The sequence below is a fragment of the Thunnus maccoyii genome, chromosome 2 (assembly GCF_910596095.1).
Source record: "Thunnus maccoyii chromosome 2, fThuMac1.1, whole genome shotgun sequence".
In the NCBI taxonomy this organism is placed as follows: Eukaryota; Metazoa; Chordata; class Actinopteri; order Scombriformes; family Scombridae; genus Thunnus; species Thunnus maccoyii.
Window position 1 is genome coordinate 9282042 of NC_056534.1, and position 24312 is coordinate 9306353.

A 24312-nucleotide genomic window follows, 5' to 3' on the forward strand; every position below is an offset into this window, starting at 1 on the left:
GTTTGCACAGTTTCTCCTCAGAAAAAAATGCTATTAGGAGTAGAAAAAAATCACATTTATTTAAAACATATCAAGGTTATTTTTCATTCATGCATCTTCAAGTTTTAAGTTTACTGTTATCACATTTATATAAATCCCAATATGTGCACTGAACATTCTCACACACAGTAAGAGGAAATGAGTTCTCCTGTGGGCCATGGCGCACAAACAAATGTGCACTCAGATTATAACAATGTTAACTGTACGATGCAATTCCCCCTTAAATTTTCACTCCATCCCCAGAAAAAGGACATCTAAAGGTTGGATTGCATTTGGGAAAATCCAGCTGCGAGTTGCTGTAATGTTCTTGTAGACTATTTTGTCAATCATTGGATTTGTGAAAGGGTTGGGTCAGAGACATCTCATGACTGGGAGAAAGTAAACGAGATTTTCAGGGAAGGTGTATCCCTGCAGAAAGCTGTGCTCTGTGTGAAAACTGTCTGGACTGCAGTCTTAACATTCTTCTACACAAACTGTGAGTACTCATTTAAATAAGTTACGGTTCATTTGTTAGACTGATCCTGTTAAAAGCCTATTTTTAGGATTTTAGAGGGGGGTTTTGTCAGGTGTGTTGTCCTTGTCACGTTGTGAATTTACATGCACTGTCAGGGAATGATGTTGAATCCCAACATACTGTATATTTGTAAATCTCAATGCTAGAGAAAAATATGTGTTTCCTGATTGATTGTGATGAGTGATGATTTGTGAATAAATTATGAGGATAACTAATACAATTTCAAACTATTTTACAAATAAATACAACCCTTTGAGGTGAAAAGACATCAGATTGGTATATGTTTTAAATAATTTTTATGTTATGCTATCAATAATCAATAATCATTTATTGGATGAGAAGATTTGTGATCACCATAATATATCACAAGTTATAAAAATGTATAAATGTAGTTTTTATTTGTGTATTATGAATTGATCATGAATGATTTGATACTAGCATGTGTGTTTTATCCTATATTTTACCTGATATGAATTGTTTACAGGAAAAATGGAAAATGCACAAGCGCCTTTTGGTGAGTTTATACTGTCTGTACAGCTCCGATACAACAGAAAACATTTAGACCTGTGGACTGTTTGTTAAAGTAACATCGCTCTAATTTCCTGCAACATTATTGGAAACCTAACTCTATTCACCCCTCCGTCTTCTCTCCATCCTCATGTGGTCTACTGACAGTCGGTCCATTAGGAGATGGTCCAGTTCAGATTGCCTGTCCGAAGTGCCATCAGACAGTACTCTCCAAGGTGGATTACTCCTCCGGTCTGCTCACTTACCTTCTCTGTGGAGGCCTCTTCTTCTGCGGGTATGTAATGATGCATTGCATTATTTACTCCATTATGATATGCTTGAAGACTTAAAGTCTGAAACAAAATTGTTGAGTGGCTGAAAAAGAGACAAAAGACAAAAAGAGACAAAACATTTTGGGAAATGTTCTTTGTTTCTAAGAGTTAAATGAGAATATTAACACAACTCTCCTGTCTGTGTTTTAAATACGGTCCTAGAGCCGAGAGGCAATTAGCTTAGCTTAGCATAAAGACTGCAAGCAGGGGTTACAGTTAACCTTGTCCAAAGTTAAAAAATACGCTCCTAAACCCCACTATTTAACATATCTCCATATACTGTATAATCTGCACATAAACAGTAATGCTAAAATGACAGTTTGTGGTTTGAAGCTGAATCCAGGTGCAGTGACTTACTGGAGTTTTGTCATCACAGTGCGGTTGCCAGTCAACCAGACAGAGGAGACACAGATGGATAAACTGTTGTTTGTCAAGAAATACACCACGTAACTCCCAGTAAAACCCACAAATAAAACTAATAATCAATTCAGATAATTACAAATGACTTATATATGTGGTTTCGCTTTTTAATAAATATATGTAAAATATAATGCATAACACATTGGAAATAGGTGATTTAGGCTTCCAGTTATCTGGTGTGACTACAAGGATAGCATTGGGGATACCTTGAAATAAAAATGGAAATAATGTGTGAGCAGAACAGAATAACTGGAGGTTTTCCTGATCCTCTCATTCCCAGACATAGCATGGATGCAGCATTAGCATGTTTGCACACTATGTGAGGTTGACAAGAGTTTGGTCATTTGTTTTGAACTGTTTGATAAGTGAAATTTTTGACCTGTCAATGGCTCCGGGGGGGGGGCATCAAAGATATTAACGATCCTCTCAGGACCATGAGTGTCTGTTGACAAATTTTACAGCAGTAAATTCAATAAACTGTCAAGATATTTCACTCTGGACCAATGAGTAGGAACAGCCCAATAGACAGATAGATACTAGTGTGGCTAAAAAATTGTCTGAAATTAACAAGAGACAATTAATGAAACTGTGTTTGGCTGGAAATATGCTTGTGTGACCTTTATTTTTAAAAAATGCTTAGATAAATGATAAAAGAATAGAATATTTAACATTATAGATGAGCTCCTGACTTTTGCTGCTCTCCTCTCCAGCTTTGTTTTAGGTTGCTGTCTCATCCCGTTCTGTGTGGACCGGCTGAAAGATGCAAAGCACACCTGTCCTACCTGTAAGACTGTACTCGGCGTGTATAAACGCTTATAACTGATAAGATGTCCTTCCGAGGGTTCATCAGTACACCACACTACAGATAGCAGAGTTTCCTCCTCCGGGAGAAAGAATGGACCAGTGTTGAATCTGGAAAATTTGCTAAACTTAATTATATTGAATCTGACAGTAATAGAGGTAGTCACTGACACTGTTATTTACCAGCTTGTGCCTCTTATTCAGTTGTGATGTGCTGCCGTAAGACCTTCACAAAGTTAGACTGGAGAAACTTATTCATAGCTCAAACTTACTTTTATATTCATGGTGATTATATATTAAGTTTGATGTTACTGTACACATAAAATAAATGTAACTCCTTTATAATGTGCTCCCTTAACACCCTTAAAAACATTAATAAAATGTGACCAAGATAATAAACTGTGACCAAGTGATGGATGAGTTTTGATCAGTGTGCAATGATTTACAACATGCATTTATTATTGATCTCATACAGCTCCAGGCATGCCCTTCTTTTTCAAGGTAAGGCTGTACTGATGCAGCATTCAACATTCATTCAGAACAAGCTTGAATTTATGCAGATTTGTCTGAAGAACATTAAAGCCAGATTGTAATTTAGACATGGGTTGAGTTGGAGGAGCCAAATGCATATAAGACAGTATCATCCGCATACAAATTGATACTAAAAGTCTGTGTTGTGGTGAAAAAAATCAATCAAAATCAAACTTTTTTGTCCACTTTTGTTGTACAAAAGTAGAAATTAGTCTTTAGCTTGCATGACAATCAACATTAATATCACATCATACATTACAAAAAGAGGTAGTAAAAAACTTTTGACGCTATATTAGATGAAAAAAAGAGAGAATAATTTGCTAGAAATAATTTAAAATAATTTACTATGTATATATATATATGGTTTATTTGAGTGCAACTAGTAAAGGACCCACCACAGAGCCTTGTGGTACCCCTAGTTTGTTGGCTAAAATGCAGCGGTCAACAGTATCAAAATCCTTATGAAGATCAACAAACTTGCAAACTTACAAACACAATGCTGTTTCATGTCCAGTGGGTGTATAATATTGTTTAATACAGCTGTAGTCGTAGTAATTGTACTACGTCGTTGTCTAAAACCTGATTGCTGTGAATAGAGAATACGGTTATAGTCTAGATAAGCACATCGTTGGCTGTCAAGGGAGGAGATTGTAGATATTGGATGATAATTCTTCATCAGTGGATCCACCTTTGTGCAGGGGGTTTACCTGAGCTGCCTTCCATACTGCTGGTATCTTACCAGTAATGATTAAATATATAGGTAATGCAAGCTGTTATACAATGAACCCTAAGACTTCACTGGGTGACTGTCTGATTTTTAAACTTGAAAGTACATTGAGTACTTCATAGTGACTGAAAGGCCTAAAGGAAAAAGTGCTTCTTGTGGCATATGACAGAGTAAATAGGGCTCCCCCTGCTGGTTCAGGAGAGGAATCAGCTGTGGATGTCCAGCAGAGATAAAATGATGATTGAAAGCTTCTTCAATATCAAGTCTGTTAGTGATTGGACCACTTTCACAAATTAAAAAGTGGTCCAATCTGCAAAGGTAGTAAGGTTAAGGGTTTTCCAGATGGAAACTACATTACCACGATACTGCTAAATCAGAGTACAACCTGTTGACAGGTTGTAATCTGATTTAGGACGTCTTATCATTAGAACAACACTGTTTCTTTGATGTCTAATTGTTTGCTAATTAATCTCAGTAGCAGTAAATAGTGACCAAGCTTTATCAGTTCCGCATATGGCTTGTGAAAACAAAGGCTTTGCATGTTTTTTGATTCTGTGATGTATCAGTGAAGCATGACTCTCAGCGATCTGGGTAAACGTGTGGGAAAACTGATAAAGAGCAAATCAGGGTCTGGGATGGAGTGTGTTCTGAGTATGGGCGAGTACTCCCATTAGTCAAATATGAGAAACACCTTTCAGTATAACGTAATAACCCAAACTACAGCCTCCAAAATAACAATAAAACAGATTAATGCCTCTGTGAAACAAATTAAATAAGTTTTTAAAAAGTAAAAGTAAATAGTTTTTACCTTAGTTGCAACATAGGCGCCTGGTTATTAAAACGAGGGAGCAAACTTGTAAAGATACATAATTGGGGGAAAAATTGTAATTTAAAACAAATGCATTTCTACACCACCTAACCTCTTGGATTAAGTCGAGAAACAGCCACCCACTCTAGTCTAGATTAGTTAGATTGAGGGCGCTATGAAAACCAGGAATGCATCAAGAACAGTATATTATTGGGTGGATCAGGACAGGAAATGCTTATTAGAAGAATGGCTATTTCATATTTGAAAAACATTATGTAGCCTAAAATGTTAGTAGGTTGCAGGCTACTAGGTCATCTTCAAGGACTAGACCTTACTTCCCCTTAGAGTAAACTTGCAGCCCTCATTTAGCTTATTTTCCTTTCCTTATTTTCTTTCTAGATGACAGCCTCTACATGGTTGGATCACTTTTTTATATGAACACAGCTCGGCTCAGCATAACAACAGCACCCTTATCTTTTCTGTGCGAAGCATCCAGGACTGTTGCTCACATAGTTGATATTAACAATATCAGCCAAGATTTCTTTTTACAGGCAGAGTTTGTGCCTTTGTGTCCAGGAGCTACATTAAAAAAAACATATTACAGTGAGGTTCAGATTTCAGGCCTGCAGTCCAAAGTGGCTCTGGTTAGTGTGAGACTCTCAGCAGCAGCATCTCATAGTGTACAGAAGCAACTGACGCTCAGGGAGAGTGAGTGAAGTCGCTCGCACATTTACAGCCATTGGTTCGCCAGATAAGATAAGATAAAATAAGGTAAGGTAAGGTAAGGTAAGGTAAGGTAAGGTAAGGTAAGGTAAGGTAGGGTAAGATAAGATAAGATAAGATAAGATAAGATAAGATAAGATAAGATAAGATAAGACTTTATTGTCCCAGGGGGAATAATTCAACATTACTACACGTCAGAGAAGTCAGAGTACACATCTAATCAAAAGATACTTGATACTTGTGACACATGATGTTCCTGGCCTGTTCCTCTCACTGACATTTTCACTTTCAGAAAAGTAAAATATGAAACATATGGTCAAAGTTGCTTCCCATTTACATTTTCTCAGTTTCTCACCATGCATCAAGACTAACCACAGCGGCTTGGGTTTGAATCCAGTCTGGGCACCTTGCTGCATGTCATTCCCTCTCTCTCCTCTGCCCTTCCTGTCTCCCTCTACTATACTATCAAATAAAGAGGAAATGCCAAAAAAAAACCCAAAACCCCCCAAAAAAGAACAAAACTGCTGCTGTTGTTGGAGTCATGTTCCACCAGATTCAGCACAAAGCCAAAATGTGACCAGTGTCGAAAGAAGTATTCAGACCCTTTACTTAAGTAAAAGTACCAACACAGCAATGTAGAAATACTTCATTACAAGTAAAAGTCCTGCAAGAAAAATCCTACTTGAATAGAAGTACATAAGTATTAGCAGCAAAATGTAGTTAAAGTATTACAGAAAAGTAGTGGTTTGGTCCCTCCGACTGATATATTATTATATATGACATCATAAGATTATTAATACTGAAGCATCAGTGTTAGAGCAGCATGTTACTGTTGTAGCTGCTGGAGGTGGAGCTAGTTTCAACTACTTTATATACAGTTAGCCAGTTTAGTCCAGTGGTACAATATTTCCCTCTGAAATGTAGTGGAGTGGAAGTATAAAGTAGCAACAAATAGAAATACTCAAGTAAAGTACAAAAACCTCAAAATTGTACTTAAGTATTTGAGTAAATGTACTTTGTTACTCTCCACCACTGAATGCGACACTACTCTTAGTGACTTTGTTAAGTCTCCAGCTAATGAGATAGCTAGCTGCCTCCATAAACCACTACACATTTCACAACAAAACACCCCCACAATGACAAGTCGCCCACTCCCGAGTACTCACAGCTAAAACAACATTATTTCCTCAACAAAGGAGCAGAAAACAAGCTCTAGAGCAATAGCAGAACATAGCTTACCCCATTTGTTTTTCCTGGTGGCAGTTAAAAGTTTGTAATAAGCACACATTTCACAACAAAACCGCAGCGTGTTGCTCCCCAGCCACAGCTCACTGAGCCTACTGGTGTTTAGTAAACAAGGTTGGTAAAAACAAGTTGGCGGTCTTCAGGTCGGGTCAGGTTTGGGTGGTTGATAAATGCATATTTGTGCGAGTTGGGTGGTGCGGATTAGCTCTCACTGGTCAGCGGCCACTGTGCAACAGGAGCTTCTGTGTTTGTGTTTGTGTGTGAGCAAGCGAGCAATAGTCTCACTTTAACAGCCACAGATGTCACTAATGAGAAGGAATTTCTGATTTTACATACAGAACCTTTAAGTGTGGAGGGGTAGAGACTATGCAGCCCCTCAGTTCAGCCTCTGTCTCTTAACGGGCAGTTTTAGTTCCTGTCTCTGCTCTGATTGGCTGACTGTTCCGATCGTATCAGACTCATGTTAAGTTGCAGCTGATGCAAACCCAACATCTCCTGCTTTACTACTTCAAATTAAAAGCTTTTAAGTGACTAAATAATGGGAGTATTATTGTGAAGAATTTACAGGAAGTGAAATGTGTTCTTAACCGAATTAGCAGAGTTTTGTTAGCAGTGCTAAAAACCGGTTGACATATTTGGATCTCTTTGTTCAGTGGATCAGTTAGAAATAATGTAGGGAGGAATAGTGCAAGCAGAAACAGACACAGTGATGATGATATTTGATGAAGGGCTGCAGACGACCAGCACACCTCCAACTGGCAAACTACTTATTTTACTTTGCCCTGCTGTGTAATGGAAAAACACTCACAGGTGGAACATGGAGAAACACCATAATTTTAGCGGAATGGAGCAGTGAATCTGTTTGCTGTGTGTGAAGCAGATGACCATATGAAGAAATCCGTTACAAGCTGATGTCAGCTCAGACTAAAAGTAGAAAAAACTGTTGGAAACTGAGTGTTCAGAGCAGTCTGAAACTGGTGCTTTTTGCTCACAGGAATTACTTCTACATACGTTTACCTCGTTATTTGACACTTTGACTACATTTAACATAAACATAAAACACTCTAACATTATATATGTGACTGAAAATAAGGAAAAGCATAATAGGTTCCCTTCAAAGATACAAGAGTTAACAATAATAATATTTTGACTTTTCCCCTAAGAGTTGTGAAGGGAACCCTATGTGACCAAACACAGAGTAAAAGTATGAAGTGCTGAGGTCACAAATGGGGAAAAAATAAACATATTCGGTTTCTTGTTGAGATGACTTTGGAGAAGTTGTTTTCAGTTCTGGTAATTGGGAGGCCACTCTGAGAGAAAAGTGAGAATAAACTCTGGTGACTTTAAGTTGTATTTTGATTTTTTCTGTGACTTCAAATATTTGGTACATCACATATATTCCATTATTCAGATTTATAGATAGAAATTGGATTCCTCATCGAGTTTTCTTTACTTTTACTATACTTTTAGAATATAATCACATGAACATTTATTTAGAACTTCTGCTTTTATACAGTTCCTGAATTTTCTTAACCAGTTGTGAAACCGAGAATCACACGTGGTAAAACCTTTTGCCACATGTATCGACTGGAGGAGCTGGGAATCACGCCACTGATCTTCTGATTAATGGACGACCCGCTCTACCTCCTGAACCACAGCTGCCCCTAATTAATTAACTGTTATTTTTCTTTTATTAATTATAATCATAATTAATTTATATATTTATTATTATTTCTTTGGCACTGGCTATGGCTATAGAACTGGTGCAGTAATTTACCGATTATGACATGAAATGGGATTCCGTACCAGCAGTCCACAGGCTTTTGGTACAGACTGGTTTTCCATGCTGATAGTAGTTTGTTATATTTTCTATTGGCATTATTCAAGGGGGGAACAGACTTTGACACAACACCGGACCACTTGTAGACCACTAACCATACATTTCTTACCATCACATCGAGCATTTTAGTGCCATTAAATGGGACATTTTTCCCACATTCTACTGTTTTAACCCAAACCATGATCTTTCCCTAACCCTAACCAAATGGTTTTTGTGCCTAAAACCTAACCATTTTAACCCAAACCACAGGAACATGGATGTATGAGAGCTGGATACTGAACCAAAAATGGTGCCCATTCAGTCCAATAAGAATTGCTCTGCTGGCACCAAAAAAAGTTTCTAGCTTCCGGGTTTGCGTCCGTGTCATTCCTCGATTCCTGGATTCAAAGCCGTACATCTCTCAATGGTCAAGTTTGGCTGGCCTAACAATGTGGCTATGCAAGATAAGTGTCTTGCTGGTGACATGTGTGAATGTTTGTGTTCCAGTAATAGCAAAGAGACAGCATGTGGCACTCTAAGAGTCAATGGCCTAAACAAAACCTCTCACTCTCACTTTCCCATGATGACCATGATGTCTATTATGTCTATTATAGTGTTCCCCTCAAGGCCCTGCCGTCAAATACATACATACATATGACCATATCTACTTAACTAATACATGAATTTTTCTATCAGCGGCCCACTGAATATGCGCAGTAGTGTTTCTCCTGCTCGGCCTATAGACTTTATATTGTGATGATGTCACAGATTTTTAAATCCCTTTTCTCAGCTTGAGGAAAGTTTTACATTAATTGTATTTTACTTGAGTATTTCCATTTTGTGCTACTTTATGCTTCTACTCCACCACATTTCAGAGGGAAATATTGTACTTTTTATTCCACTGCTTTTATTTCACAGCTATAGTTACTTGTTGCCTTTCAGATCAATATTTTATACATCATCAGTTTGTTATATAAGCATTATTATAGATTAGACTATCCAACAGTGTTATAAAGAGTTAAATTTTTTTCCACCTTGTTGTTGAGGGGGGGTTGGTAAGTGAGATATCAACAGATAAATTCAGTCAGGGGGAAGTAGTCCTTTCTCTTCTCATTTCAACCTTGTCCAAGTCATCCAAACTGTAAGTACCTTTTAAATACATTATGATTCCTCCGTTTTGAATTTTATAGGGTTACATGTGAACTACTATGCATTACTACACATTTATACTGAATTCCAATATATTATGTATTGTAGACTGAATCTTATCTTTGTTTTGAATTGTTTGCAGGAACAATGGCAGTTGCACAAGCGTCTGTTGGTAAGTCTATACTATCTGTCATTTGGGGCAGATAATTACAAGACAACATTCCTAGACAAGTAGATTGTTTCTTATATAAACAACTTAGCTCTAATTTTCTGTGACTATACTAATAAGTCAGTTGATGTACTATTCTTCACTTTTCTGCTCTGTTCCATTTCTCCTAGTACTGGAAGACTGTCCGGTTCAAGTTGCCTGTCCTCATTGCAATCAGACAGTACTCTCCAAGATGGAGTACTCCAACGGTTTGCTCTCCTACCTTTCCTGTGTAGGCCTCTTCCTCTGTGGGTAAGTAATTAGGGCCAGATCATGAGTTACCTGTCCTTTATGTTTTGATAAGAATATTTAAATCATCTTGTATATGAACAGAGGATCTATTCCCCAACTGTCTCTCTTCTTTGTCCAGCTGTGCTCTAGGTTGCTGTCTCATCCCGTTCTGTGTGGACCACCTGAGAGATATCAAGCACATCTGTCCTACCTGCAAGACTGTACTTGGTGCTCATAAACGTTTATAACTAATATGGTGTCCTTACAGTTAACCTTTATCTCACTCATCAGCAAACCTGAGTTATTCAGAATTTTTTAATTAATTAATAAAGGTTGTCACTGACACTTCTGTACTGCATCTTATTCTCAAAGTTAGACTAGAGAGACATAAGGTTTTATACTGTAGCTTACATATCAGAATTATTCAAATATTAAGCAATATTTTCAAGACAAAATTTGTGTTACTGCATAGATGAAATGAAGTAACCCCTTCAAGTGACACTCCTCTTCACACCCTTTAATATTGATAGACTGAGTTCTGATGATTATGGTTGTCTTAATACAGTAAGTGCTCAAAATGGATACACAGGATTACAGCAACATAAACATAGATGTGAACTTTCACCTTCATTTTTTAATTAAACCTTCATTTTTTAAAAATCAATTAATCAAACCATCGAGACAAAAAGAGAAAGCAAAGCAAATAAATGCATTTTAAAATGAATAGGTTTCTGTGTATACACATTTCTGGCTTAAGGACTAACTAATCAAGAATACATTATTTACATCCATTGTTGTTATTGCACATTAAATATGTTCTACCTTCAGTAGTAAGCAATACAATGTAGCATGTAACAAATTCAATTGTCAGCCATGTGCAGCAGAGTCCCGTTCCTTCATACTATAATGTGCTGAGAGGTGACGAGGAGTGCGAGGAGAATGAGGAAGGATAAGCCTGCCTGTTCTGCTTGGATGCGGGCGCCACTGTGACCTAAGAAAGACACACAAACTCACATTAGAGATGAGGAACACTGTATTTTCTCTTGATTTAGAATAATATATCAAATTTCCAATGTATTGATCTAAAGTTAGTGGATGATTGGAGTGTCCATGTCTTTACTGGAAGAGTGAGATATTCTCCCGAGGCTTCTGCATAAAAGCAGGTTCTCATTTTGTGAAAATTTCTACCATCTAGTGGCGATCTAGAAAACCACCCTCTGAGTTATGGTTGCTATGTCTGTCAAGCTTTCCATGGTAACAGGACACTTAGTTTACAATGATAATGGCGGCAGATTTAGCACTTTTTTTTTAAACGTGTTTAAAATGTGTCCTTGATTTCAGACAGATGCAAAGCTTCTGCTGTCTGAAATTATAACTGTTTCTAGCAGATTTTATCAGCTGTTGCTAGCTAGCTAATTAAGCTAATGTTAGCTCCATTCGTTGGTTGAAAAGTCTGTCTCACTCCGACTTGTTAATGTTCTGAACTTTTAAAACATATACCCTATAAAAAGGTCTTAAATGGGCCATATTATGCTTTTTGTGATTTTCTGTTACTTACATACTATTTATATATATAAAATATTTATTTATATTATTTATATACAGTTGACATTTTGAGTGATTAATGAGAAAAGTAGTGAAATCCAACCAATCAGAACGGAGTAGACTTATCAGGGGGGCCTTAAAGGGACAGGACCTAAAACGGCCTGTTTCAGACAGAGGCTGAACTGAGGGGCTGCATAAAAGGGTCAGTATAAGATAAATGAGGAGTTTTTTTCAACTGTAAATCATGCAAAGATATTCCAGTAGAGCCCCAGATTAAAAATATAGATGTGGAAATGTGCATAATATGGCACATTTAAATATAGACTTGATGGCAACCTACATGATATCGTGTTTAGAGACTACATGTTCAAGCTCAGTTGATGTAGAAGACACGGAAATTAAGAAACAGCATTGCTGTTGTATTGCAGCGTAGAGTTAATCAGTGCCTGTATTAGTAAGTATAATATGTAAAAATGTGACCAGTGTTTCATTCTAACATAACACTGTTTAGCTGCTTATAGCTGATGATTGCTTGGTGTTTTTTGTTTGTATTTTCAAACAGTATGTTTCACTTTACCTTACAAAACAAAAGGCTTTTAGAATGAGGACTATAACCTGTTCTGTGAATGTAGCGCTTTCTCAGGTAACGAATTTGGCTGGAGTTGCTGGAGTATAAACTTCCCAAAAACCAACAAAGAGCAGGAAAGAGCTATATCTGATATATTAGCATCCACGGACTACGCAGTGGACGTGCCAGTTTTACGTAACCTATAACCCAACAAAATATTATTGTATGAAATCCTCCTTGGCCTTGTAGAGCTGGGTTTCTTACTAACGTAGGAAGTAAACTAGTTATCTCAAAATGCTAACATTTGCAACTTAGATTATAGGAGACAGACACACTGTTTAATCTATACCTTGGAAAGGTAAAAAAAAAATACACCAAACACAATCCTCCAAACTCTTCAAATGCAGAGTTTTGCTCTTACTCAGCCCCATGGCCACCACGTCAACATGCTGGGAAATCCAAAGCTTGACAGACCTGCTGTGCCAAGTTATGAGTTGCTAAGCTATGATTGGACAATCATTGTTCGGGGGAGGGGTTTAGCGGACTGTCAGTTGTTTCCTGAGTAATTTTGTCACACAACTTTTTCAGTACTCACTTGTGGTGGTAGCAGATCCCGCTGCGGAGGTGCCAGATCCAGACCCTGCAGTAGTTAATGATGAAGGACGGGCAGTAGTGGCAGGCGCCTGGGTGGTGGAGTCAGCCCTGCCTCCTGTAAGCCCCAGCCCCAGCGTGTCAAGCTCTGACTGTAACCTGCTGCTGATCCAGTTTTGTACCAGTGTCTGGTTTTCATAGGACTTCAACTCTGGCAGATTGGTGCCGAGAAGACCTTTAACTTCATCAACACTGAGGCTCTAGAGAGAACAGAGCAGAGAAATATTATACTCATGTGCAAATAAACACACACATTTAAAAAAATAAATAAATCAAGCACAACATAAAAACTGATCAACACCAGTGAGACAAAGCCATAACTAAGAATACAGGTAGCAGTGTTTTGTCCAAATGTAGCTGCGAGTAACTACAGAAACAGAGCACTTTAGTAGTCAGTCTTTAGAGTCCTGCCTCACATGGACTCACAAACACTGTTAAATGCTCCTTTTAAAATTACAATTATAAAGACTGCGAGCAGCCTGGATTCCTATTCAAACAGTGAGAAAGAATCAACTAGAGACTTTGTGTGACACACACACTCCACTGACCTGTACAACGCTCTCATCCAGACTGGTGAAGGTCGCCATGTCCATGTTGACATCGGAGGACGACAAAGTTCGAAGATATGCGATTCCAGCGCCCCCTGCAGGCCGGGAAAGAAAACAGTGAGTTTGTTGGCTCCTGTTTGTGTTCAGCTGAAGTTTATCTGCATGCAGTGTGGATGTATTCATGTTTGTTTGTGTGTGGGTCTGTTTGCCTACCCATGTAAGGTGCCGTGAGCTGGAAGGAGGAAGCAGAGACAGTTGTGCGGGTGTTGTCGGCAAATGCTTGTACGGCGATAGTGAACAGTTCTTTCTTTTTCTCCAGGGTGCAGTTGGACACCGTCAGGGCGTCGGCGTCTCTGCAGGAGATACAAACAAACATCCGGGTATTAGATGGGAAAACCAAACACTCCAACCAACAAGTGAAAAGACAAGTGAACTTTTTGAGACTTATTTTTTCTTTTTGTCAGTTTAAGTACAAGTATAAGAACTTTCAAACTTTTGTTTTTCATGACATTTTTTTGTTTAGCCAAAAGAAAATAGCTGCTTCCTGGCAATAATGTTAATATGGAGAGATTCCCCCCCCCCCATAACTGTAACGTCATATTGAAATATAAGTATATAGTTAACTGCATGTCAGTCACTAGTTACTGCTACTAATTTGTTTACTGGGTTTTTACTGTCAGCTTTATGAAAGTAACTTTAATATGAAAAACTAATGAATGTTTCATAATCCCTTGAATTTTCATGCCTTTTTTTTTTTTAAAAATAACCCAAATTCTTTCCTAATATTCAAACTATTTTCTCTTTTTATTGGCATTTTTTTAAGGTAGACTATCTTTTTACTTTTCATTTTTATCTCCAGGACAGGATTCAGCTTCTCAGAGGTGTAATCTCCCTATCCTCCATCTCTAAACTCTGTTCTCTGACTGTCCATCTGCCACAATACAGGTAAAGAGAAGGCAGGAGTTGATTTAAAAAAAAGTGGGTAAACTATTCTGAGGGGCAGTTATTATTGTGAGCTCATAACAATAAGCTTTACCAGCAGAAACTAGTGATTTCTTTACTTTTTGCTTTAAAGAAGTACTGCCACTAGAAACATCATGTAATACATATTTTGATTTACAATTAATATTCTCCTAAAAAGACACTAGAAGTGAACCTCAGTCTAGGATATGACGGTAAAGCACGTAAAGACGCAAATACAACATTTTGATTTGAAATAGAGAATAGAGGTAGACCGATAAATCGACCGTGCTGGTGTTTCGGCTGTTATTGCAGATAAAACTGTGTGTGTGTGTGTCGTCTAATAAATAACAAGAAGTAAATGACAATAAGTAAATAAGTAACAAGAAATGTTAGTACAGAAATGCCAAAATAGGTTTGATGTCATTTAGAAATCGTGTCATCTTCACATAGTTTGTCTAACAGAGAACCAACTCAGTACGTATCTTGATCACAATTAAAAACCAAATCTATGAGATCAGGACTGATTGTCTATATTATGAGTCTGTTAGAAAAAACACTATTGGCTGATAGTAATCTCTTTTTTTAAAAAACTCAAAACATCTATATTGGTATCGGCCTAAAAATTCAGTATTGTTCGAGCTATAGTAGGAATAGTAAATTAATACATAAATAATATAGATATTTTCTTATAATTTTAATTGTTTAGTTGTATTGTTATGAAAGCACAATAAAAAAAAAACAACCCCGACTTCACCTACCCCTATATATGTAACGGTTTAACCTAAATGAAGCCTTTGCATCTTCTGTGTATGAACAGTCAGTTGAAATGTGAATTAGTTGTTCCACAAGCACTGATGGTAAACACTGTTTGGACTCAGATGTCATGATACAACTGGAACAATCCTCCAAACACACACAGACTTCTTACTTGAGGCTTTGTTGGGAAATACTCTTGAGAACGTCGGCGTCCAGGGAACACAGGTTGACTCCTCCGATGACGTTGAGCTCTGCGCTGCCGAGTTTGTTCCCGGCTACACTCAGATACTTAGAGATGATGGCCTTCGCCTGGATGAGGAAGAAACGTGCATTCATGAGTACGCACACGTGTATATACAGTACACACAACACGCTCAACACACTTTACTTGTTTTCCATACCAGGCTCGGGTCCCACTCCCCGTCGGACGAGTCCATCAACGCAGAGAGTGTGTCGATCGTAGTGATGGTCCACGTACTGATGTCATTAGTGGAGGCCTCACGGGACGCTGATCCTAAGAGTTGAACCTGATCCTCCGGGACGATAGAGGTGGTTGCGTAAGCCTGTAAATACACGTGAATCAGTGAGAAGACATCACCCGCCAGAAAATCAAGATCAGAGTCAGTTCATTTGTTAAAGATTCACTGTGGAGTTTAAACTATAAATAGATGCAGATAATGAAGAGAAAAAATGGAGAGAAAATGCAAATTAGTCAATAAAATCACAGATATTTTTCAAAACCATTGTCAGACAGATTCTTGTATCATTTTTGTTTAATTCTGATTTTGTAAAAAAAAAATATTCGAAACAATTCCTTTATTATTTAAAATTTAAAAAAACCTTGTATGCAAGTAACACATTTTGATATGTGCACCATACGAAGCAATTTGATCAGTTCATCATCATTGCTCTCTGCCCATATCATACTCTTTTTAAATTTTGTGCTTTTTTTTTACTGCCATACTTGTTCATGAAATACTTTGAATGTAAACAACAGTAGATGGTGTCCAGCTAACGTCATATGACATCTAGTTTTAATAGGCAAGCCCTGGTAGTCTACTGGTTACGATGCAGCCCACAAAACTGCAACGTTTACAATTTGATATACAGATGTTTTGTCTTGAATACAGTCTACCAACCTAAAATGTTTGGACCATGTTCTTAAATGTTTTTTTTCTGAGTCTTGTCCTTCCTGTGCTACCAGAAAGGACACAGAAAGCATCAGTGTCTCCTCTTAACTGTCTTTCCTTCACTTATTGAGCTGCATGAACCGGTAAAAGTTTATATCTCTGATCTCCTCATCCTCTGTTCTACCTCCAGACTCCTCTGACCTGCTGACCAATCACTGCTCTTCATTCCACCCTCCCGGTTCTAATCTAGTTGTGATCGGACATTTTCCATCGTTGTCTCTAGATTGTGGGTTACGTTGCCCCTCGCTGTATGATCCTTCTCCACTGGTATCTATAAAACCCGTCTTAGGACCCATCTCTTTTCTTTGGCATTCATCAGTCATCATAAAAACATTACAGGTCACACAAATACGTCTTTTTGTCTTTACGCTTTTATCCAAATTACTGATTCTCTTGCCTTTATTCATTCATTTATTATTATCCAATTGTTATTTTTAACTGATGGTGATTAAGCAATGTTTTAAAAGGCTCCTACAAACCAAACACATCACGTCACCTACCTCTTGCAGCTTGCTGAGAACAATCTTGAGGTATTCTTCCTGGTCCACCTTGTCAGTGATGGCAGCCAAGTTGTCTTTGACAGTCGCGGCGCTGAGGCAGCAGTTGAACTGGGTGATATCGTCATAGTCGAAGGGGAACGTCTCATCACTGATGGTCACCTGGGTGATGGTTCCTACAGTGCACTCATTTACTAAAACAGAGGAAGAGTCAGAGAGAAAAAAAAGGTTACTAGTGACTAATGATGGATGAAAACATACTTTGTGCCTTTGGAAACGGCAAATTCATAAAGAAGAAATGAGCAGAGGAGATAAAGAGAGAGAGAGAGACTAACCTATGGATCGCTTTGACTTCTGTTTAATGGATGCTCTTATTTGACGTTTCAGTCTCCTCCTTTTCTGTCTGCTCACGTTGTTTCTCCTGAGAACCCCCAGGAAGTACCTCAAGAATCTCCGCTTCGTTCTCTGCGTGACGGTTCAAAAAAAACCAAAACAAAAACAGTCCACATAGACATCAGTCAAACACCGGACAGATGATGTCAACTTATCCATTAAATGAAGACATACATGTGCTCCTTTGTTACTCACTTTGTTAAAGTTATCATAGAAGGTTGAAGTCAAATACAGCGGTAACATCCCGAGGTCCCTCAAAGTCTGTTCATTCCATGTTGATGGAGCTCTAGTTACCGAAAAACACAAAGTATAAAAACTTAATAAATGACAAAACTCAAACTTAGATAAAAACTTATATTTCTACTGGTTACTGAATAACTTTTTTTAAATCAATGTTTTCTGTTTTGATGTTTTTTGGAAATAAAAAATAGAGAACAAAAAGAATAAGAGGACTACATATATACAGTATAAATATAGATAGTTTTTTTTTTCTTATCACTGAAAACAGAGTACTGTATTGCACAGCTGTTGACGTACCCGTATCGTGTTTTCCCGCTCAGCAGCACAGTTTGAACAGCAGCAGCTTGAGCATCAGTGAGATCCGGGCAGTTGTTGAGTTTATCCAAGATGGACGGGTCTGAGTTCTCGATGTAGGAATCGTCCAGAGTACAGCACATGTTTCCCAAAACCGATATATTATCCTCAGTCAAACTTGTGTTGGTGATACCCTTAGAAAGTAAAAGAATGAAGAACAGAGATGAATTACACGTCAGAACATTAAAAGAAAAGTAGATTTATACTGTTGACACTCAAAGTTGTGTTTTTACACAGGAATGAGTCTTAACTAAACATGTTAATAGAATAATGATAGAATAAATATCTGAAGCATGTCTTAGAATCACTAACTTCTTGACTATGTAGTCCTGGAGTAAAACAAGATTAATTTAAACCACCTACAGTATAAGAAATAATAAAATACTGAACTGAAGCTCAAAAATCCCATAATTTGGTGGAACCAGAGGAATGAAAACAGATGCTTTAAACAGACAGTAAAAAATCTCTGAAATTATCTCTGCTGCTTTTTTTTAATGTACATGCCAAAAAATATTATTGAGTGGATCTTTAGTGGTGGTCTTTATGGGGATCTTCATTGAAATTATCCAAATAATCCTCCAGTGTGTCCTCACTAACAGACAACAATAATCAAATGTAAATCTGCTTCCTTGCAAATTTAATTTAAACCATCATTTGGTCCTGGATGAACTTTATCTTCATTCGGGAAATATATTAAGTTTATTCACCACTAGGACAAACTTCAGTATATTCTATATATTCATAGAAACCATGTCTTGGAAAGCCAGTTTAAACCTAGTTGAACAGCCCGACGTGGTCTAGCCTAATCTCTGTTGTTGATTATTGTTCATGGACTCACCAGACAGCTCCTGGCGTTGGCAAACAGAGTAGTCACTCTGTAGCTGAGGGCAAGGGAGAAGACGGAGAAGTCTGCATCTCCAAGCTGTTCAAAATAGGACCTGCAGCTGGCCTGCGGCACCAGGGAGTAACTGTAGACAGAAACAGACGGTAACTCACTCAAACTGTTCTGTTATTAAATCGCAGCCTGTTTTTAGCCTTAAACCAACACAAATTAATCCAATCAGTTCTAAACTCACTCGTAATACAGCAGGATATCATGAGGGTAGAGGTTAAAACTGGTGGCATCTGATTCTTCTCGAATGTAGTTGTACATGCAGGTCAACTGTTGGTTAAAAAACAAACATGAAGTGTTATTAATATACAGCATTTCCTTTGCTGTGGCAGTGAGCGGTTATTTGTAAGTGAAAAGATGTCTTGAAGTCTAAAAAACTGGGCTAAATTTGGTTGTAAAGTGATGTTACATACAAACCTAAAAGTCTTGTTTGAACAGCATTTGAACAGCTGTGTTCAATTGTGTTGTTAAGACCTTCAGGATGTTGAAATAAAGCCTTTTAAATGCTATTGAAATCATGGTTACTAGATGTCTAGAAAACTTTGACAAGATTTTGTTTTTAACCTGGACGTCTTTTGACCTTGAAAACCACCAAATCAACTCTTACTGGGATACATCTCCCTCTCAGTTTCTGTTACACACACACACACACACACTCCCCTACTCTCTCACCTGAGTCTCCACCAGTCTGACTCTCCTCGTGCCTGTCCTCCGACAAGCTCGGATCAGCCTCTTGATCTGCACCCTTCGAATAGTCCTCACTCCCGTACAGGTGAACCCTTGCAGCACAGAGGATGACAAACTGCAAAAACACACACGCACACACGCACACACAGACACTTTATTCTGTGTACACACTGAAACTCACTTGCAGGGAGTGGTTATTTTGTGTAAACTCTTGCATTTATAGCTTTTTATTTATTTGAAACTCACTCATCTGGATCTATCAGCGCAGTGGGCGTACTTTCCGCACTTTCCGCACCGATCACATTAAAGAACAACTCAACCTAAAAACAAAAATTATACATAGTTGTAATGAAATACTGAAAAACAGATGTGTTGAGAACAAAAGTGTGTGTTTCAGTGTTGGATTCCCTACCTGCTGCCGTTTCCATTTCTTCCTGTTGAGTATTGTAATAGTGTCGCCACTATTTGAGAAGCCCAGCAGCAGAGCACGGGGGATCTCGGTGGCAAAATCATCTGGAACGTTGTTTATAATCACCTCACTGTTGCTGTTCACTGATATGATCTAGGAGAAGATGAGGGAAATTAGGTGAACTCTCCACCTTCACACAAATCGGATAGTCCAACAAGCCATATGTTACGTGACTGTGGTGTTTTTTCTATAAATCAAGGTGACCAGTGTTTCTAGAATAAGTTCAATTAAGGCTTTGGAATTGGCAAAACAAGTGAACTTTTTGATTTTCAGCATGATAGTTGACACCAACAACAACAACTTTTGTCTTGGGTTTTTTCACACCAAACAGTTTGACAGGTTTTCATATAAATGTTGCAAAATGCGAAACACTACCAGCTGTTTGAGGATCGGACAGGTCAAAGGACATACCGTGAATCGTGCCAACAAGCTAATTACATCCAAATTTAAAGTCCCCCTCCACTTAAAAATGGGTTGTTCTTCACTGTGCAGAATGATGTGAGCGCAGAGTTTGACACTAAAGAGCTGTTTTCAAATTAATCTGCTGAAGGAGGAAAGTTTCTCTGTGCTCACCGATAATCTGAGTCGGAGATGTGTACGAGTGTGACTCATGAGATCAAAACTAGTTTGGATAGCAATCATGATCCAGGATGCAACTTAACACGTGTGACGTGGAAACTTGAAGCCTCCTTTACAGTGAAGAAGGAGACATCTTGTGTCCAGCTGTTAAACTTTTGAAATGAAAAATATTTGTATATTCATAAATTGTGGATTTTTATTGAGTGAGAAGGAGTAGATTTAAGATTTTTTTTACTAGTCAACTGAACTTTTTTGTGGAAAAAGCATATCAGATACAAATTATTCAAAGCAGAGTGTTTTTATATATCTTAAAACATGTCTGGGGATCTTTAATATTGCTTAATATTGTTCAATATCCATCTGACTTTGTCTACAATGAGCTACAACAAAAAAATCTATTAAATAGGATATATTGTAGGTTTACAGGACAAACTGGTAACTAGCTGTATACTACATGGTATAAAATGCTGTACTTTGATGGTGGGACAAAGTGCCGGTTTGAGGTCATGTGACTTAATACATTAGCATTTCTTTACCTTTATATGACAATTTCCTACTTTCAAGTGGTCCAAGTGCTCATCTATTTTGACTTAAAGGCAAAAATCAACAATACCTCTGGAGACAGATGCCTGTTTCATTTTCACCATTAACCTTTACAGAGTCTGCATGTCTGCTCTCTATATTTGACAGAGCGTATTTTGGTTTAATTTTACTTTTGTTATTTCTGTCTACTATGTATATAAAACTGTTGCTCTGCCTAAAGTTTCTCCTTTTGTTCAATCTTTCAAAGGTTGTGTTAAAAGTTCCTCGTTATCCACATTTCTTGTCTAAGAAGAAAGGGTTCTTTATAAAATAATATAATAATAATAAAAAATAATATTCATAAACAAAATTAACATGTCTTCCCAAGAAGGCATTTATCAGAATGCATGTAACTGTCATACCTGAGTAACAAAAATCTGCTGGACGACCTGCGGAGCGGAGACCAGGTTGCTCAGGAATGATGGATTTTTGGATGCAAGAACCATCTGGGAGCCGTTGATGCTGCTAAACGTATTCGATGGTACACCCACAACAAGAGAGCCCAGAGTGAACAATGATGACGCGCTGTTGATCTGGTGGGAGGAAGATGGTGGAAGCAGCACACAACCTTAGCAACTTTAAATCAAGTATGAATTTAATAACACGTACAGCACAGTGACCGACAGACAGACTGCATCTACCTCCAACATCCCCGAAGATATCAGAGCCTGGATAATGGCCTTGGCCTGACCTTCATTCCAGCCCATCACACTGCTAAGGACGTCGAGGGAATCAAGTAAGTCCTGAGGCTTTATCATCTTGATCTGGCCGGTGGAAATGCCAGTGCTTTCGTTGCCGAGGGCAGAAATGGCAGAGGAATCGATGTCCTCGCCAAGGTTACCCGCCAAAGCAGCAGAAATCTAGAGGCAAAAGAAAAAAAAGTCAGTCGCAGTACACTATTAAAAAAAAGAAAGCTTTAGTTCATGAATAAGTGCAAACATGTACCTTTAACTATCAGACACTTCTTAATACCTTTATCATGAGTCAAAAAGTTCACATCTGGCCAAATGGGAGCCAATTATGTGGCTGTTAAGGCACATCTGTAACACTGTACTGCTCCTGTTCATGTGTTTTTGACTGTATTTATTACCTGTGGGTCCAGGTCTGTGCAGAGAACGGTCAGGTTTTGCAGAACAATTATACTTTCTGCTGCACTCAGCTGGCTGAATGCCGGACCAGAAGCGACACACCGACACAACAGAGGAAGACTGCAGAAAGAGAGAGAGAGAGAGAGAGAGAGAGAGAGTGGAGGTGGTTTACACACACAGATTAGACAAGGCAAGTTTATTTGTATTTATAGCAACTTTCAACAACAAGGCAATTCAAAGTGCTTAAATTAAACTGCATTAAGAAAATATATAAAAGAAACAGAAGATAATATAAAGAGACTTAAAAGAGTAAAATAAAACAGATAAAGACATGAGGATACAATTTAGTGCAGAAAAATATGAATAAATAGTCCTGGATTTAATTTAATAATACAGAAGACCCCTCTCACGTCATCACAGATACATACATAAACTATATTACTTATATACTACATATCATTAACAGCATATTATATTATTATAAATTATACTATATTGCTCCTAGTCTCAGTTCTTTCAAAGTTTAGACTCACAGTAAGGGGTTGAAATTGCTGTCCTGTTGATATACAAGCTCTGTGTAGTAGTCGGTGAGGTTGCGAGGTAAGATGGTGTGGTTGAGGAGGGCGATGTTCGCAGGGTTCACGGTGAACACCTGGATATCCTGCAGAGAGGAGAGAGGAGGTATGAACACTGACAATGTGGTCTGTACATCATTAATCCAACTATCTTCTGCTGCTTCTTTCTTAATTTCCATTCAAGAGTTGTAGTTAGATTCAGTACCTCTGCAGATCCAAATCCCTCAAGATCCTCCAGAGTGAGGAAATTAATGAAAGGGCCGATGTACTCAGCAAACCAGGCTGTTGAGTTTAGTTCTGGGTTGTCTGCACTGTAACACCTTGGCAACGCGGTCGCTGCAATGACAAACACAAGTTATTATTATATAAATCAATATAAAATTTAGACTCAAAGTTTTCTTTTCAGTGTGAACCATTTTTTTCTTCTGACAGTTTTGAATCGCTGAATTAAGAAATAATCTCCAGTTTTTGTGTCTAAAGTGCTACATGTGACATTTTATGAATATTTTAAATATTACATTAATTTGGAAATGTAATTAAAATGTCAACAAGACAGCCTACTTTACTCTCTGCCCTACATTCAACACTGTATGCCAACAAGTCAGTTTTCATTGGAAATATGTTGGAAAAGTTTGTACACAAAATAAGAAAATGGTGATATCTATCAGAAATGGTGCTAAAGCTTTATCTGGCGCAATTGCACTAAAGATTCTTGCAGTAGCAGCTAGGAGATGTAAGGGAAGTGAAAAGTCACTTAAATGTTAAAAAAAAAAAGGTCATAAAAAACAAACATTAAACATTATCATCAATAAGTCCAAGAAACAAACAAATAAAGAGGGAAAAATATAAAGACAGCGAGAGTCCGGTCCCTTTTCAAGCTAGCTAGCCTCAGCCATATGAACAAATTTCTCTTTGAGGATTTATTTAATTTGTGTTTCTAAAATACTCTGATTTTCTGTCCATATTCAAAGTGAAATGGATGTCTACTGGTTTCAGCAAAGACTATTTTGTTTGTTTTGAAAGCAAGCCTATGGCTAAGGCTAAAGGATGTGGTTGCTAGTTGTTAAATGCTATGCGCTGTTTTATCTTTGTTAAGATTATGTGGTGCTTTACATTTATTCACTAAAATAGGTTAAAATATGTAAAGCAAACCCCAGTATTTTTTTTTTTTTTAAAAAGAGCAATGAACTAAAGTCTCAATAATAAAATACACTGAGAACTGAAAAGCTAAAACAGAAGCTAACCTATAAGCCTCCAGCACTATTGTCTTAATTATGACAATACGACTAGCATGTGACACAGTTTATCAATAATTTAAAACCTTATATATATTGTATATAGCTAACAGCTAACTTGACACTGTTATTTTGATGTTTAAAATGCTACATGTGATGCTAACTTAGCTCTTTTAAAGTGAGCGTGTGTTACTGTTAAAAGAATTAGCACATCCTCTTAGGAATTAAAAGTTGAATATGTATTAAACACTCTTGTACAATTCAATACAATCAGGGCTTTTGATAGTAGGTATTATCAGTAGTGGCTAATGTTAACAAACTTTAGAAACATTTTACTGTGTATTTGGCATTATAGTAACTTTGCTGACTTTATGACCCCTCTGTATTTGTGTTATTGTTACACTACATTTAGCATTACATAAAATTTTCACTTGTGTCACAGCTGT

The 24312-nt window shown here is 37.6% G+C and overlaps 3 protein-coding genes across 12 annotated transcripts in view; 1 reads left to right on the plus strand and 2 right to left on the minus strand.

The window, feature by feature from the left end:
* LOC121906138 (hemicentin-1-like) overlaps positions 1-24312 on the minus strand; it is a 196539-nt gene that overhangs the window by 73636 nt on the left and 98591 nt on the right. The gene's annotated exons all lie outside the window — the stretch shown is intronic.
* Positions 9437-10399, plus strand: LOC121906300 (lipopolysaccharide-induced tumor necrosis factor-alpha factor homolog). Of its 2 annotated transcripts, none has more exons than XM_042425105.1 (4): positions 9437-9607; positions 9755-9787; positions 9955-10075; positions 10194-10399. In XM_042425105.1, exons 2-4 carry the CDS (start codon positions 9763-9765, stop codon positions 10300-10302), a joined length of 255 nt encoding a protein of 84 aa, XP_042281039.1. In that variant the 5' UTR covers positions 9437-9607; positions 9755-9762; the 3' UTR covers positions 10303-10399. The 2 variants fall into 2 exon arrangements, with proteins under 2 accessions (XP_042281039.1, XP_042281033.1); XM_042425099.1 differs by having other exon boundaries at positions 9440-9607; positions 9758-9787.
* The window catches only part of LOC121906128, a 33382-nt gene continuing 19467 nt past the window's right edge, over positions 10398-24312 (minus strand). The window contains exons 41-60 of the mRNA XM_042424814.1: positions 22837-22967; positions 22590-22717; positions 22059-22176; positions 21610-21828; positions 21331-21501; positions 19751-19900; positions 19585-19658; positions 19324-19453; positions 18836-18921; positions 18598-18727; positions 17703-17893; positions 17361-17451; positions 17108-17237; positions 16776-16966; positions 15487-15648; positions 15258-15394; positions 13580-13719; positions 13367-13461; positions 12763-13018; positions 10398-11045 (exon numbers count right to left, since the gene is read on the minus strand). Of these exons, the coding sequence (XP_042280748.1) occupies positions 10951-11045; positions 12763-13018; positions 13367-13461; positions 13580-13719; positions 15258-15394; positions 15487-15648; positions 16776-16966; positions 17108-17237; positions 17361-17451; positions 17703-17893; positions 18598-18727; positions 18836-18921; positions 19324-19453; positions 19585-19658; positions 19751-19900; positions 21331-21501; positions 21610-21828; positions 22059-22176; positions 22590-22717; positions 22837-22967 (2825 nt within the window). The 3' untranslated portion in view covers positions 10398-10950. The remainder of the gene's footprint in view (positions 11046-12762; positions 13019-13366; positions 13462-13579; positions 13720-15257; positions 15395-15486; positions 15649-16775; positions 16967-17107; positions 17238-17360; positions 17452-17702; positions 17894-18597; positions 18728-18835; positions 18922-19323; positions 19454-19584; positions 19659-19750; positions 19901-21330; positions 21502-21609; positions 21829-22058; positions 22177-22589; positions 22718-22836; positions 22968-24312) is intronic.